Below are 18179 nucleotides of genomic sequence, written 5' to 3' on the forward strand. Positions count from 1 at the left end.
AGACGATATAGGTCATTGTAGACTTAGTATTTCAATATATTAACCACAGCAACCGCTCGCTCCAATATCTTAAATCTAAAGCTATCTCAGCTTCTGTTTCCACTGGAAATTCTAGTTTATTTTCAACAAAAATGTCTATTATAGCATTGAATTGAAATTTTCGTATGGAATTAATATGTAATCAATTGCAACTGAATATATGTTTATGGAGAATGTTTATGTACGGGAACTAAATCACCGCCATATCTCAAATGATTGAGAAAATGAAGTGGCAGTAGGCAGCGCACATAGTTCAACGGACAGATATTTTTTCGTAGTTAATGTTTAATAATATTAATGGACTATGGTGATAAAGAAAACTACATACAGATACCAATATCGATTGGGGCGGCTGCGAATTGATAGAACTAAAAAGGCTGTAAAAACATCAAAGATCTGAAGCTCGGTGCTTATCGTCGATACATAGGACATGCCCTAAATCAGTCCCTATACTTAAAGAGAGTGAGTTGATCAAAAAGATTGCTGTCTCCAAAAGCAGTCGAAAAGTACAGAAATTAATTGATGAAAAAATTATCACAATATTCAAGAGCACTACATCAAGCAAAATGACAAAGAATATGGTCGTAACTCCAAAGATGTTTCACAAGTGATCAGAAAACGTGGTCATTCATGGATTAGTAGGGGGTGTCTTATCAGGGGGTCACAAAGCTTCATTTTAGGGAAAAGGTCAAAGTCAAATAAACTTTATTCAATTATGCTTAAACTAAGCGATTTGAGTCGTCGCTACAAATATGACTGAATATACCATATGTTCGTTAATAGTTGAGCTCGTGAGAAAAACATATAAGAAACTCAACGGCGACTCTTTTCAATCAAATAGAGTATTTTACAATGGCTGTAATATACTTAACAAATTAGTTTGTAAGGAGCTGCAGCGAATATATGAGTCGTGTTTAAATAATAAAAACTATTTCATCAAAAGTACTAAAGATTTAACTGTAAATATTTAAATTATCGTATATATGCATCCACATCAACCTCTAGAGCTTGAAATAATTTTCTAAGGATGCTTCGTGAACATAATAGTCGTGATCACTGTCAAAATTAGTAATTGCATCTAACAAATACAATGATTTATTAACTATAACAGGTCAACCAGCCACCACAAGTAGCACCCGTTCACAAGTAGACGCATGAACCAGTCATCGCTTCGAGACGACCCGGCACACATCGCAGCCGCAAACAATGCAAGAAGTCAATACTTCAGCCAAAGTTTATCAAGAGACTGTATTAGATCGTTTTGTGAAACTTATTAGTAATATGCTTTTCTTTTCCTTTTCACAAGGTACAAACTACCAAAGCTTGGCTGGAAGTTTACGTTCCAACATAATAACAGCTAATGACTAGCCATCCTCTCGATCAGATTTGAATCTTTTGGTCTACAAATTATGATCAGTTTTAGAAGACATGGCCTGATCTATGCACCTAAATTTTTCCATGGAAACAGTGCGTAAATGCATGGATTCGCCACTGATTAAAGACCTGCATTCAAGCTGAAGGCAGATTGATATTGAAATGCTGAGGGCTTTAAAAATAATAATAGTAATAATTGGACGTGATTCTACAAAATCGTTCCAAACTACAATAAATTCGAAATTGAGTTAAGAACACAAAACTAGTCACGTGATTCATATTAACTGACAAAAAATGGCAGCCTTACTGTCACTTTTTAAATGACATCCTGACTTAGTAGCCTAACCCACATGTATGGAATACTCTAACATTTATTAAACTTTAAACACGAATTCCTTAAAATGTGATCTTTGTGGCTTGAAACGTTATTCAGGAACTACATCTAATTATGACTAGAACAAATTATGGCAAGCGTAGATTTATATACGAAGGCGCACAACTTTTTATTAGTCTACTTTCATCTGTCAGAAAGATTAAGTCGTTTAAAACATTTACATGTAGGTAATCAGACTACATTATTTCAAACTTTTTATAAACATATCTGAAATAGTTTGTAGTACGACCGTAACCTGTAAAAGTGTATAATTATAAATTATGTGAAGAAGAATAAACTAAATAAGAAGATATGTATGAACTGTGACATTAAAAGAACGGCGAATATTATGTTCTCGTGTAAATGTTAATGTTTTAAATGAGAAAATAAATATTAGTGAAGCGTCAACGCCTTTTTGAATATTAATATTTTTAATCAGAATTTAGAAATAATAATTTTCATAAATATTAGTTCATTTGAATAAAATATAAAATCTAATTGTTCAAATAATTCAATTTCTATTTTGAATCCTCGCGCCAGTATGAATCCACACAATGCTCATAGACGTATAACGACTCGAGGCTTTATTGAGGATTGTCTCGCAACATTGCCAGTAGATGGGAGTCGAGACCTTTCTTGCTCACTGACCGCCGTCCTAAATACATTGAATACGAGCCGCTCCGCTTTTAAAAATTCCTATTTGATGAAAACTTAAGGAATCCCGTGTAATAAGTACACCTGCATCTGTGCTTCAGTGGGACCCTATAGTGCAGTGTTAATTTTTGGTGATTCAACCACTTCACTAGTGGATTTAATAGGATCTAAGGTTCGCCGGCCGGCAGCCACTCCCATCTCCCTGTCTGAGTGGGATCTCAGCACCATGTGGGCTTATATTATTGTGGTATAATTCTATAATATTGGTGTTTTTCGCCATTACCATACTAATTTATTAATACAATTTTTTGGTGCTTCATTTGTTCTTAAGAACAATTTTTAAGGTGTTGGCTATTTACACGCCTCATCAAATATCTTTAAACCTAAAATTAAAAACACATCAGTTATATAACATAGACGTTTACGTCTACTTTGAGGTAAACAAATTAAGAACCTGCAATAATCAGCTAATAATCGAAATACACAGAAACCGGTGAAACAATTCTATCTGAATTTGAAATCTTTCGTGAATTCACAAATAAACACTGCGAAATGTATTATTTGACATACGACTCGTAAAGAACAAACTTTACTTCTACAACACTATTTATTCAACTTAAAGTAAAGTTTAGAAACCCTTTTGCTTTAAAGTTAACAAGTTTAGATGCGCAAAGAAACATCTTGCGGGTATTTGAAGACGCATTTTCTTAGAATTTTCGGATGCTTGGCTATTGTGGTTATTTTATTTTAATAAGTTCTATTAAACTTATGTTATATTTAGAACAAGCCAGTATTTAATAGCTCTTTATTGTTTTCAAGCGTTTTATTAATTTACATATATAAAATCGGTTATATTCACTCTTTATTTTGTAATTTACTTGTCCTACTAACAGCGTGTGTATTCTGTTACACACCGTACAAATATTTTATGCTCAGTGGCCTATCTAAACCTGACATTGCCTAAATTTTTGTGACCCTTCACAAATTCAAATATTTTTATTCAAAATAGGACTTAACACTAATATTGAACGTCTAAAACTACCAGACATTCGAAAAGTATGCCTCAGACCTAAGATGAACCGGTGCAAGAAACTCAGCGGTTTTTTTAGCAAGCAAGCAAAAACGTCATGTTTATTAAATCATTCATTTAGTCATTTCATCTTCTATCAATATTGCTCTGTTAATAATATTAGTTCTCAACTTTAACCAAAACTTAAACAGCTGGAGGGATGTTGAAACTATTAATTACGTTCAGCTAATTGAGATTTCCCAAAGCATACATTAATAATTGAGCGCGCGACACATCTGGGTCTGTCTCGGCTTCATATGCAATTACCGGGGTATTACTTGAGCGAGGTACATCAACACAAATGTATACAGTCTTACTAGCACCTGTGTCCTGAGGTGTGAAGTTTTGATTTAAGACATTGTTGACGAATGTTAATTTTTGGTGAACCACACTATAAAAAGTATTGTAGCGAAATCTCATTTGTAACAAATATCTTTATTTATTTAGATTAAACTGTTAAATGTATGTATTGTACTATTAAATCTGTAAATCTGTGTATCTATCATGTTTTTCTCTTATTTATATTCATTTTTCAGACTTATACATATAATCCATTACGCAACCAACGCAGGCACTTTTAAATACTTTTTTTTTAATTTCTCTGATCGTGTGTTACTCATTGTTCATTTATTTCTTTATTTTTGTTAACACTGCTGTTCCTTCTATTAGGTAAACTGTGGTAGACTATAATTGGCTATGTTTTTGTATTTAATTATAAGTGATTATTTTGTATTAAGCTGTTGTCAACCCCAATAAAAAATAAATAAAAATAATGTTCGCTAAGTATCTTTACACAAACACTGCATAATTGAACATGGCTAAATAGTCATAAGACCAAATACATTAAATTTACCGCGCCAAATGTCAAAAATGTAGATGCGAATATTTTATTAAATGGAGAGGTGGTAAGACCAGTGGAATCTGCTGTATTTCTCGGCATTACTCTTGATTCCAAATTGCAATGGGGCCCCCATATTGAAGGATTGGCGAATAGGCTGTTCGGCAGCATATGTGGTTAAGAAAATTAGACGGTTAACTGACATAGATACGGTGCGACTAGTATACTTTAGTTATTTTCATAGTATTATGTCCTATGGTATATTGTTATGGGGCAGTGCGGCCGATATTAATACCATCTTTGTGCTGCAGAAGAGGGCTATTCGCGCGATTTATAACCTAGGTCTTAAAGAATCATTAAGAGAAAAATTTAAAGAAAAAAACATTTTGACTGTTGCTTCTCAATACATTTATGACAATGTTCTGTATGTTCATAAGCACATTGAGGAATTTTCTAGAAACTGGAACATTCATAATATTAACACGAGGAACAAACATAAACTTGTTATGCCTACTACTCGGTTGGGTCGAGTTAGTAAGTCTTTTGTTGGGCGATGTATATGCTTCTACAATATGATCCCAGTAAATGTACAAAAAAAATGTTTGGGTAACGTTTGGGTGGGAAAGGTTACTATAGCATAAACGATTTTCTTAATGACACCACGGACTGGGAATAAAGAGACCACCCTCAGGCTCTTTAATTATAAATGTTTATTGGACGATATCACATTGTCAACTATATTTTATATTAAAAAAAAAGCCCGCTGAGTTTCTTGCGCCCATTCTTCTCAGGTCTGAGGCAGTCTCTTTTCAGTGGGTGGTAGTATTTGACGTTCAATAAGTGATTTTAAATCCTATTTTGATGAAATATATTTGAATTTGAATGCAAACTCCAAAGGTTGATGCATCCAATATAGGATAAAAATCATTATGATTTATAACTTTCGATGAAATATATGATTTTTAAAACACTTTTTAACATTGAACATTATTCATATATTAGATGCAGCACCTTACAAACTATTTTGTGATGTGACTATATTATTACAGCTATTGTTATACACTCATTGATATTTAAAAGAAGGACGGTTGAGTTTCTTGTATGTTCTTCTCACGAGCTCTACTCTTTCTGAAAATATGGTAGATTCAATAATTAAAAGTAAATATCTATAATAACGATTCAAAAGCGGTTAGTTTAAGTTTGAATAAAGTTTATTTGAATTTGACCTGAATAGTTTTTAAATAAAGAGCTCTCTTTATATTGGCCGAGCATCCTCTGCCAACGCGATGGCCAAAAGAAAACAGTACCACAGAAGTTTGAAATGAGCTGAGAAATTACAGAAAATTACTTTCTTTTTATCTTGTTTTGTTACTTAGTTTTAAAGTATATATAAATGTTTGGAACGGCATCTTTATTTAGTTAATAGTATTTCGACAATAAGCATAATAAAATTTGAATCAAATTTTATTTGTGTATTAATCCTAGAAGTGAGGGTTATCACTTTAAAAACATAACAAATTGCTTAGATTTACAAGAGCTACATCTCAAGTCAATTTCCTAATATGCAAATATTGGGGTTGAGCAGCTTATCAACTGTAAAGTAGATCCTGTAGATAAAGCCACAACCTGAGAGTTGAACAAATCATACAAGATTTTATGAAGATACGTCACTCGAACAGTTAGCTCAATTGGCAGAGCACTGGCACGGAATGCCAGAAGTCGTGGGTTAGAGTCCCGTATCGTTCATAAAATTTTGTTTTCAAATTTTATTTGTGTAATAGTATTTAGGCAATAAACCTTATTCTAAACAAGTGGATAACCACGATCCAGCCGTTATATCTATAAACCAACTTATATAAGTTGTTGGCTTAATAAAGGTCAAAATCTTTGAACTTGTTATAAATTCCATTTCATCGCGATGTTGTTTCCTCTAAGAACACTGCTTTGTTTCGTTCACGCGGTTAATCCAAAGAGCTTAGCTTTTTGCGGTCGTCGAGGAAACTTCGTGAGACTTGATAAGGACGTAAGGCTCTTGAAAGCTTTATACATAAGATCAACAAAATATGAGTTCTTAAAGATATTTTGTTATTTACGTCAATGATTTTGTATTAAGAGCATTGATAAACTTACAATAATATTATTGTCTTTTACACAACATTGAAAAGATTGATAAACTTGCAATTATATTATTGTATCTTTGACAAAACATTACGGCGCCTATTTCTGCCATGAAGCAGTAAAGTGTAAGCAGTGTTTCAGTCTGAAGTGCGCCGTAGCTAGTGAAATAACTGGGCAAATGAGACTTAACATGTTCTGTCTCAAGGTGATAAGGCGTAATTGTAGTGCCACTCAGATTTTTTGGATTTTTCAAGAATCCTGAGCGGCAAAGCATCGGCAGGGCGTATCAATTACTATCAGCTGAACGTCTTGCTCGTCTTGTCCCTTATTTTCAATAAAAAAAACATGGATAAGCATTGATAAAGTTACAATCATATTATTGTATCTTTTACACAACATTGAAAAGTATTAATAAACTTGCAATAATAATATTGTGCTTTTTACACAATGTACTTGTGGACTTGTGGTGTGTATATTATTACATTAAATTAAAACCAATCATTACGGAGAAGTGTACCTAAAATACTGGCAGTATGTTTATCTTATTAAATATATCGTTGTCTAGGATCTATATAACAAATAATTAATTCGCACTGGACTACCGAAATCGACCAAAGAGGATCAAAACGTATTGAAGTTTGAACCCAATGCTGATTTCATGCAAATAAGCGAACAGTAGACGTCGAGATGTGAAAAGTTATTCTGAATATGTAAAATGAATTTATGTTATATAAATATATGTAATATATTTTAGTTATTTACTTAGAACATTCGTCGTACAAATTGGGGACGTTTTGAGAAAAGGTCCGAAGCACCCGAAACCGGCGAGCATGTATGAAAAGACTAATGAATGTAGAGGAAGCGCGTGACGTTTGTAAGGATAGAAGCAAGTGGCATTCTATTGTCTCTGCCTACCTCGACGGGAACAAGACGAGAGTGTGTGTGTGTGTGTGTGTGTATTTTAGTTATTATATCTTAGCGTGCATATCGGCTAGGGTGGAGAATCGGACAACATCTATTTTTCATCCCCCTAAATGTTAAGGTCCACCCCAAAAACTTTTTTTTGAACGTAATTTTTTTGTTTTATTTTTTATGATACATCTTTAAATAATACATTACAACCTTAAATTTTCAACCCTCTACGATCAACCCCTATTTTTGTTCCATCCACAATTCCGCTATAGGGTTGCAAGATGGCAATGGATCAATACTTACAATAATTGTATTACGATAAATTTGGTAGGTCTGAGAATCGGTTGCATCTACTTTTTACACCCCCATTTTTTTTTTCTTTATATGGCAATACAATGTTTTCTGGATCAGCTAGTATTATATATAATTCACTAGATACATATTATGTAGTGTTATAATTTTGTTATCATATTGAGATAATTCAAACTGGAACTATTATATAGGTACCGATTATTAAATAAATGTTATATCCTAAATTTTCTTACCTTTCTGGGGCTGGCGTGGTAGTGACTTGATGGATTGTCTTGCCTCTCTTACGTCTCCTGGTCCTTTTTCTGGAATACGACGCCAGTAGGAGACCTTTTCGAGCATCAATCCGTTTCTTCTTATCTTTGGCCAGAGTACGAACCGCTAACGACGATGGATCGAAACTGAACGTAGAGTCGTCACGGTGTTCGTTCAGATCTTTCTTTCTTTCCTTGATGAAAGAATAAAGAATTATTAATGTTTTCGTTAGCTATTTTCATTTTCAAAACCAGATCTTTAAAATTGCCCAAAACAATACACTAAAACTGGACTTCGTAACAAACAATTAGACTGGCAATGCTCCTGTGATTCCTCTGGTATTCTAAAAGAGAAATACTTCGTTCTCTTATCTCATAAAAACAAAATAAAAATGCTGTTGAGATAACAATATTTAATTTAACTTAATTCTATTGATTAATATAAGAGCCTGGGGGAGGCCTATGCGAAAGTAAAACAATCTGTGCCGATGTCTACTGCAAACTAAATATAAATCTAAAATTATCTAAAGATTGTTATTAAAGGCTATTATTATTATTATTATTATTTTTATTATATTGATTCAGTGTTTCGATATTCAATACATCTCATCTACTCCCAAGAGTAATTTAGAGCTTTTAAAAAAGTTCCAGTTAATTTGTTGTATAATTTTACACTAGATGACTCGCGTGAATACTTTGAATGCATTAAACTACATGAACAAAAGAAATCTAACAAAATGATAATAGATCCTAAAATAGTCTATGCGCGAAACCCTATAAATAATTATCCTTTTTTTATCTATATCAGTCTAAAAGCTTGCCTATTTGAATAGCGGCAAATAAGCATTAAATGGCGTCTGATGATTTAGTTTGGACCAAACACAACCACATAAATCAGATTGTAATAAAAATATAGAGATTGTGTTTTATGACAAGATAACAGAGGTTTTACATAATTGTTTTCAGAATCCTCTACGGCTTTGAGTCTCGCGAATGAAAATGCTTTTATTTTTAAATTACTCTACCCTTCAATCTAAAAGGTATATGAAGAGAAACGCAATAGTCATTCCCATTAATCTTCTCGTCCAACAATTCCGTGGACAGACTAATTTTAATACAATAAAGAGTTTTTATAATTTGCTAAAATTAACCCATCCTGAGTAATGTTAACGTGAAGTTTTTATTTTTGTTTTTTATTGATTTTCTGTGATTTCCATAAAACTATAATAAATGAATCATTTGCACGAATCGATAATATATTGTGCTTATTGATCAGAGAACTTTGATAATTTCATGGAGAAATAGGATCCGCAACGACACGACTCTACAGTTGATAAGGAAAATAAAATAAAAATTGAATTGCTCAAGAAAGTTAATAAAAGGAAGCTCCAATACTTGACCGTATCATGCGTCATGCTAAGTACCAGCTGCTACTAATCACAATAAGGGAAAGATCAAAAGAGAACGGAGACCAAGAGTAGGTAGCTCCACACTAAGGTGATAAAATCCAAAACGGTTTTCAACCTCTTTTTTAGAGAAGGCACGAAGATGAGAAGTCATATATGCTGGAATTTTGTAAACAATCTCTATGTTTAAACAACAGCACAGTAATGTTTTGAACGTTAAACATATCTGATCGCGTCCAAGAGCTGTCACTGTCATTATCGTCAAAGAGGATGTAAATAGTACGTATTAAGAGGCGGGACTGCCTAAGTAAAAATTTAAAAGTAGTAATTACAATAAGGCGATTGGCGAAGAAGTCCGGCTAGGTTTGAAAGCGAACAGTTGCTTATAACGTAGTGGATTTCGGGTATCTCCGTTTTTTACAAGACTATAGCCGTCATCTGTCAATATATCAATGACTGCACGTTTCATACAATCGAGTGAATCGCTTTCTTCTTAGAGAATTTCGCTAGGCTGGTTATCGTAATAGAAACATTAAAATTTAACTATTTCGATTTTGATCATACTTATCGATGACAGTTTTGACAGGTATTTGATACATTCTACTGTTTAAGACATGTAAACTCAATCAACGTCAAAACTCTCAAAAGTTATTGGTGAAATCGCTTTGTGTTTAATCGAGATCAAGACTGGCATTTGAACTCGTTGACGTTAAACGTGTTTAATGAACTCAGTTTGAAGTGTTATTGGTGAAACCGGGGCTAAATCTATAACAAGTCGAGAACGGTCTGAAGTGAACGGTCTCAAGTGTTTCTCGGACACACACTTGTTAAGTTGTAAAGTACCTAGTTTAAAAATGTCTTATATCTGAGGCTAGCCGGTTACATTATTAAATTCCCTAAAAGCGAATGGACCAAGATGACCAGCTAGCTCTTCCATTTACTATGCTGGCTAAATTCCTTTTTCTGCTTCAAGTCTTATAAATATCCGTTAGTGTACTTATGTACAAAATTGTCTGAATGTCATAATTTAGTGACTGTGCCAAGTCTTTCTGTGACTATGTCAATTATTTCTGTATCTATGTCATAACCTAGAAAAAAAGTTTGCTCTATTAGTAACAATTATGAGTCGTATTATACGTAGTATCATACTTGAAATAAAGTTTGATTATTATTATCATGTCAATTATTTCTGTGACTATGTCAATTATTTCTGTGGCCGTGTCAAAAATTTTCGTGACTGTGTCAATTATTTCTGTAGTTGTGTCAATTATTTATGTGGTTTTGTCAATTATTTCTGTGACTGTGTCAATTGTTTCCGTGACTGTGTCAATTATTTCTGTGACTATGTCAATTATTTTTGTGACTGTGTCAATTATTTCTGTGGCTGTGTCAATTATTTCCCTGACTGTGTCAATTATTTCCGTGACTATGTCAATTATTTCTGTGGCTGTGTCAATTATTTCCATGACTGTGTCAATTATTTCCGTGACTATGTCAATTATTTCAGTGGCTGTGTCAATTATTTTCGTGACTATGTCAATTATTTCTGTGGTTGTGTCAATTGTTTCCGTGACTGTGTCATTGTTTCTTTAACTGCATCACTTATTTATGTGACTTGATTACTTTGCAGAAACATTTTATGAACACTCTGTTTGTTATATCTAAGAACCATCTCCATCACAGTAGCAAACGAAAAATCGCACCAAAATCGGACCATTCGTATGGGACACACGATGGTACAGACATAGACAAAGATTATTTGGCGAGTTGGAGGTTGAAACATAATTATTTTTTCATTGAATTTTTTTCTTAGGTAATATCTTGACTTAAAAGAGTGGCAATGAGTTTCTTGCTACTTCTTCTCATTAGCTCAACCCTTTACGAAGTAGCGGTAAATTCAATAAGAAACAATATTTTTATATTTTTTTTTGACATTCATAAGTGTCATTTCTGTGACCTATATGAATAAAGTGTTTTTGAATTTGAATTTGAATTTGAATATACGTCTAGATAGAGTCTCTTGCTGTTAGATAACCGATAAAATCGGGCCAGGTTTATTAGTATGTCTTTAACTCGCGATTTGTATGACACTTTGTTTTAGTGTGCGTGAATTACTCAAAATAGAGGTTAGTTCAAGACTCAATTTTTCGACGTTTTCACAGCTGTCATAGCCTATCTAGACGTATAAGTAATCTAAGATTTTATTCTTAAAGGTCAGTGAAACCGTAAAGCATTATTTTCTCAAGGAAAGTGTAAATACCTCTTGCGTGATTTGCGATTCCTCTTCGTAGCTTAGCGCAACCACAGCCAACATCAAGTTAATGAGGTAGAACGAACCGAAAAATACTACGACAGTGAAGAATGATACTGACATTGGACCGCAAGATGATAACACCTGAAACAAAATGCATTGTAAGATTAACATTGTTCATTTTAAATAAACTCCAACAGTAGGAGGTTTCTTTGCACAGGAAGCCGGCTAGATTATGGGTACCACAATGGTGCCTTTTTCTGCCGTGAAGCAGTAATGTGTAAACATTACCGTGTTTCGGTCTGAAGGGACTTAGCTAGTGAAATTACTGGGCAAACGAGACGTAACATCTTACGTCGCAATTGTAGTGCCACTCAGAATTTATGGGGTTTTTCAAGAATCCTGAGCGGCACTGCATTGAAATGGATAGGGCGTATCAATTACCATCAGCTGAACGTCCTGAAAAAAGGCTATACAGAGGTTCGCGCCACCTTGAATCTTCGCCTTATTGCAACAATGTGGCCGCAACATAAGTACTTAAAACTTCAAACTGTGATGAGTGCACATCTCTGAAGTACTTTGATGTTTTCGTTATCTTAGTTACCTGTTGATATATATTGACGTCTCTCTTGCAAAGTACATACCTTGAATCACGGACTAGTGAAAAAAGAAGGACTCCGCGCCCTGATATTAGCAAGTGAAGCACCTTTATGCTAGTGTGTGTGCGGTTACGGGGTATACCAGTTACACAATTTTTTCTCCCTTAAATAATCATATATCCACAAATACTTTTATATTATTGTTTTTACACTTTTTCACAACGCACGACGGCATTTTTAAAATGTTTTATTGCGACGCAAACTGATCTGTCACAGACGATGGCAAATCTCATAATGGCGGCCGATCAGCTTGTATATGCGTGGGGCTCTGTATTTACACGTTTACCGGCTTGTTTTGGTGCCTCACTGTTATGTAAGGTGACGGCGGAGTCCTTATTTTTTTCTCGTCCGTAACCATATATATTATTATTAGTATTAATATAGTTATTAGTATTATTAGAGTTAATATTACTATTTACTAGAGGAATATTTATCGACAAACTTCACAGTGTTGGAAAATCATGTCGCTTTGCCTTCGCATTGTACGATATTCACATTGCTGAAAGGTTGAGCGTATGACTTAACGTCAATTGAAATTAAAATTCAAATATTTTTAATCAAAACAGGATATAATACACAGACATAGATCCAAATAGATGCCGCAAGTGTATATACTTCGCGTGACAAAAAGACGACAAAAAGAGTAGCAATGCTCTTCCTTTGACGCTTTTATTTTATTTTTTATTATGATTTATAATACATTGCCGATTTTAGTAATAAACAATACCGAATTTTGATGTACTGAAAACGTCAACTAATTATGAGGTGAGTGGCTAAACGTTAGGCTCGATGTACTGGCATTTAACGACGTCACAGTAGGTACAAAAAAAAAGGGGAACGCTTGGTTTTCATAGAGATGGAGGGATTTACGTTATCTACTTGGATCTATGTCTGTGATATAATATCACTTTTCGCAAGTGTACCAACCATTCCAATAGGTATTCCTCAGATCTGAGAAGAACAGGCGCAACAAACTCAGCGGGCTTCTTCTAATATATAAAATTCTCGTGTCACCGTGTGCGGGACCGAACTCCTCCGAAACGGCTTGACCGATTCTCATGAAATTTTTAGTGCATATTGGGTAGGTCTGAGAATCGGACAACATTTATTTTTCATCCCCCTAAATGTTAAGGGTGGTCCACACGACTTTTTTTTTAAATTTCATTGATAATCAAACAAATTCAGAGTCAGCATTAAAAAATACATACAACTTTAAATTTTCACCCATCTACGATCAATAGTTACTTTTGTATCGCGATTTTAATATTATTCTAATCCATCCACAGACACGAGTTGTAATATGGCAATCGAATATAATTATTATTGTAGTACCATAAATTTTATGTACGATATATGTATTTGGTAGGTCTAAAACTATTAATTATTGATTTTTTTTTTTCCTTTATATGGCAATACAACTTCTGCTGGGCCAGCTAGTTTTTATATAAAAATATGGTTACAATGTAAATCCAACTATAAAATTTATTATTTAATAGCTTGTGGGCGGTCACTCCATTCCCAATCTGTGGTATCTTAAGAAAGTCATCAATTTATAGTACTTACCACACAAACATTTTTTAACAATTCTTTTGAATTTTGTAATACAATTGAAAGCAATCTTTAAAGAAAGATTTTCTGGGATCTTTTTGTTAAAGCATATAGAATGCCCCACAAAAGACTAACTCGACTCAGCCGAGAACTAGGCATTACAAGTTTATGTTTGTTCCTAGTGTTAACATTATGGTTATGACGGTTTCAAACAAGTCCGTTTTAATAGAGTAATGGTTTCCAGAGAAAACTGTTTAAATGAATTAGATTATTTTTGCGTTTAGATCGTAGTTTTGTTATAGTAGCTTATACATGTATGCAATAAATACTTTCATGACATTTTAAACTTACTTAATGCATTATTAACAGCAACATGCATATTTTTTGGTGTTCACCAAAACAGCTTAACATGTAATGGAATATTTATTTTGTGGCAACTTCGCCTACGCGACCAATTACGCTGTTTTGCCTAATTTGATGTCGGTATAAGCCGACCCTTATATTCAGTCGTCGGTTACGTCTAACAAAGAATAAATGAATTTCACTTTGAGCCGTATTTACGTTTCATTAATTTAAATAATTAATCTTAAGCCATATGTTCTGAGATTATTAGATATTGTTTTCAATAAATTTTTAAATATGGTTTGTTCTTAGTCAGTGGAAAGTTATTCTTTGCCATTGGCGTAAGGTACTTTTCTTTGAAGTAATTATAATTTGAAACCTAAATCAAAGAGGATGTTAATACTAACTAAAAATTGAAATTAAGTTTAGTATGAAACGTGCAGTCATTTGACATAAGTTAGAAATAGTAGTAATTACAGAATGGTGATTGGCGACGAATTATAATCCAGCTAAGTTTGAAAGCGAACAATTGCTTAAAGCGTAGTGGATTTCGGCTATCTCCGTTTTTTACAAGACTATAGCCGTCATCTGTCAATCTATCAATGATTGCACGTTTCATACAATCGAGTGAATCGCTTTTTTCATATTATAGGGTTTTGCTATGCTGCTTTATCTACAATAAATTACCGCCGATTAGGTTTTCTGTCATAAAACTGCCACGTATATTAATATGACAGATTGACGGCTTCAAAAATAAAGGAATGACAAAGGGTATGTTCCGATATGCACTGCGACCACTATTACTATTTAAAACGGAACGCAATCCTGTATACTGTCAGCCGCATTTATTGACTCAGCATTCAAATGAGTGTATTAAAGTTTTCTAAGTCATTAAAAAAACTGTTGTTGGAATACTGTCAAATATTTGGGATTAAACTGTAGGTATTGTTTCTAAAACGTTAGGCACTCGAGTGGTTTTGACTGATCACGTGATCAAAGTACTGAAAGAATATGGCGGCGATTTATGGCGTCATATATTTCCCTAGGGTACTGCGGCAGTATACTGGCAGTCCATAACGGAACGCATTTTTCTACAGTGAAAGCACTGTGCAGTGCTCGCAGTGCATTTTTTTTATGGAATAGGAGGACAAACGAGCGTACGGGTCACCTGGTGTTAAGTGATCACCGCCGCCCACATTCTCTTGCAACACCAGAGGAATCACAAGAGCGTTGCCGGCCTTTAAGGAAGGTGTACGCGCTTTTTTTGAAGGTACCCATGTCGTATCGTCCCGGAAACACCGCACAAGGAAGCTCATTCCACAGCGTTGTAGTACGCGTAAGGAAGCTCCTTGAAAACCGCACTGTGGAGGACCGCCACATATCCAGATGGTGGAGATGATATCCTAACTTGTGGCCTGTCGTGCGAAGGTGGAATTCGGCGGCAGGAATCAGGTTAAACAGCTCTTCGGAACACTCCCCGTGATAAATGCGGTAGAAGACACACAATGAAGCGACGTCTCTACGCAACGCCAAGTGATCCAGCCGTTCGCAGAGCACTGGGTCCCCGACAACCAACAACCGTGCATATCGGAACATTCCCAAAATTCAGCGATGTTATATAAAAATAAAACTGGAATGGAACTGGACTGGTCAAATCATAGTCCTACAATATACTAGCAAATAGACAAAGCGTGTGAGAGAGAATCTTTAACGGAGATCAGCAAGATAGAAAAGGTAAGCGAATCAGTTGTTACTGTAACCGATTATGATTGACAAGTCGTAAAGAGTCAGTCAAGCTTGGCGTTACCTCCATAGTATTCTGAATATTAAAGTGAAACTTTTATTACATCGTCTCAAACTTTTTCGTCTGTGTGTTGCATGTCGCGTGACGGTCGGGCGGCGCCTATAGTTCGCAGCAGCTGACCGTGTAGTCTATAAACTATTGAATGAAACCCTTATAAAATATTGTTTTCAGTTTTTTAATATGTGTATATAATCTTAATAATTGTTAAGTACTATGTATGTCGTACTCTCCCTGATTAAAAATATTCATTGAAAAGTATTGGGAATCAGTCACCCCATGTAAACTGTATATCTATATATACATGAAAAAGAATTGAAAGTGTTCAAAAGTATTAAAATTTCATCATTCTTAATCCTTTTCAATCAATATTTTTAACCAGGGCTAAGACACAGAGTTCAATAAAAATATTAGTTGGAGACTTAGTCTACTTTTATTATTTCCCAATATCATTCCAATTTTCCAAGCATAAAATTAAGATTGATAAAGCGATTTTTATGCCCTTAATGGAATATTACTCCAAAAATTTTTAGTTAAATGTCTATAATGTGAAAAATAGTTTCACTTTTACCGTGGTTTCATAAAACCACACAATCCTTTTTTCTCTCACTTTAAAAGAAAAATTCGTTTTTCATATTCATATTAGTATACTATTTATAATCGCTTATATCAAAATGTGTTATCCCGGGATATATTGGCTTAGTACTAAAATAGTTTAGTTTTCAAAATTATTTATTTATTTATTTTTATTAAAATAAGGGACGAGACGAACAGGACGTCCAGCTGATTGCCGCCCATTACAATGCAGTGGCGCTTAGGATTCTTGAAAAAACCCAAAATTTCTGAGTGACTACAATTGCGCTCGTCTCCTTGAGACATAATAATTTTTATGAATAATTATTTATATTATCATAAATATAAAATATATTCGCTTATACCAAAATAATATTTTTAGTACTTAAAAAAGATTCATATTCAAAATTCAATTTAATATTTGTAATCGCTTATACCAAAAGAATTATCCCGGTATGATATATTATTAGTTATGCTAAACTTGTGTTTAACTCAGTAGACATGAGAGAGGCGTTTTGTATACCTAATTAATTAATTTTCCCAACGGGGTCATAAAGGTTTTGTGTACAGTTACTCTAGGCTTTGTTGTGGTAGGACGAAAGGACGAAGGGTAAAGGGGTTCTCGATTCATATGTTAAATATAAGAAATAATGTGTTTAAACCCTTAAATTGGGGCTTGGCCCGATTGAATTCTGTTATTACACCAAAAATAAGAGCCTTAGAGTACATTATCTTATTATTCACATTAAGAATCATTTACGAATATTAACATTGTATTTTTGGCCGTGATTATTCTCACTCAAATAAAATCACGTGGACTTGAAAAAATATGTAAACCTAATCATCTTATACGACCGATATAGCCGAATGGTTAGTGACCCTGACTACTAAGCTGGAGGTCCCGGGTTCGAATCCCGGTAGGCAATCATTTATATGGTGAATATGGATGTTTGTTTCTGAGTCATGGATGTTTATAATATGTAATTATGTATGTTTATGTCACGGACGAGTAAAAAAGAAGGAGTCCGTGCCACCTTACATAACAGTGAGGCACCAAAACAAGCCAGTAAACGTGTAAATACATAGCCCCACGCACACACTTACAGTACTACAGGCCGATAGGCGGCCATTATAACATTTGTCATCGTCTGTGACAGATCAGTTTGCGTCGCAATAAAACATTTTAAGAATTGCGTCGTGCGTTGTGAAAAAGTGTAAAAACAATAATATAAAAGTATTTGTGGATATATGATTATTTAAGGGAGAAAAAATTGTGTATCTGGTATACCCCGTAACCGCACACACACTAGCATAAAGGTACTTCTCTTGCAAATATCACGGCGCGGAGTCCTTCTTTTTTTACTAGTCCGTAGTTTATGTTAGTATATCATATTAAATATATCGTTGTCTTGTACCTATAGTACAGGCAATGGCCTAGTTTCGGGCAAGATAATTTGTGTAAAAGTGTGTCAATCATAGTTATGATTTTCGTGAAGGTCATAGTGACTCCTGTTACCGAAATTAATATTGATACCATTTCACAACTGATTAAAATTGATAAAAAATTATATATCAACAAATTTGTCGATATCGTATGAGCCAAGTGCAAAATATTTTATTATTAATGCGGGAAAAGTAGTATCTTGGAACCCGCTGTTG

At 34.0% G+C, this 18179-nt stretch overlaps 1 protein-coding gene across 1 annotated transcript in view; it reads right to left on the reverse strand.

The window, feature by feature from the left end:
* Nucleotides 1–18179, reverse strand: part of LOC126977822 (sodium channel protein 60E) — a 246528-nt gene that overhangs the window by 22439 nt on the left and 205910 nt on the right. The window contains exons 7-8 of the mRNA XM_050826433.1: nt 11607–11741; nt 7923–8134 (exon numbers count right to left, since the gene is read on the reverse strand). Coding sequence (XP_050682390.1) covers nt 7923–8134; nt 11607–11741 — 347 coding nt within the window. The remainder of the gene's footprint in view (nt 1–7922; nt 8135–11606; nt 11742–18179) is intronic.

The sequence above is a fragment of the Leptidea sinapis genome, chromosome 46 (assembly GCF_905404315.1).
Source record: "Leptidea sinapis chromosome 46, ilLepSina1.1, whole genome shotgun sequence".
Classification (NCBI taxonomy): domain Eukaryota; kingdom Metazoa; phylum Arthropoda; class Insecta; order Lepidoptera; family Pieridae; genus Leptidea; species Leptidea sinapis.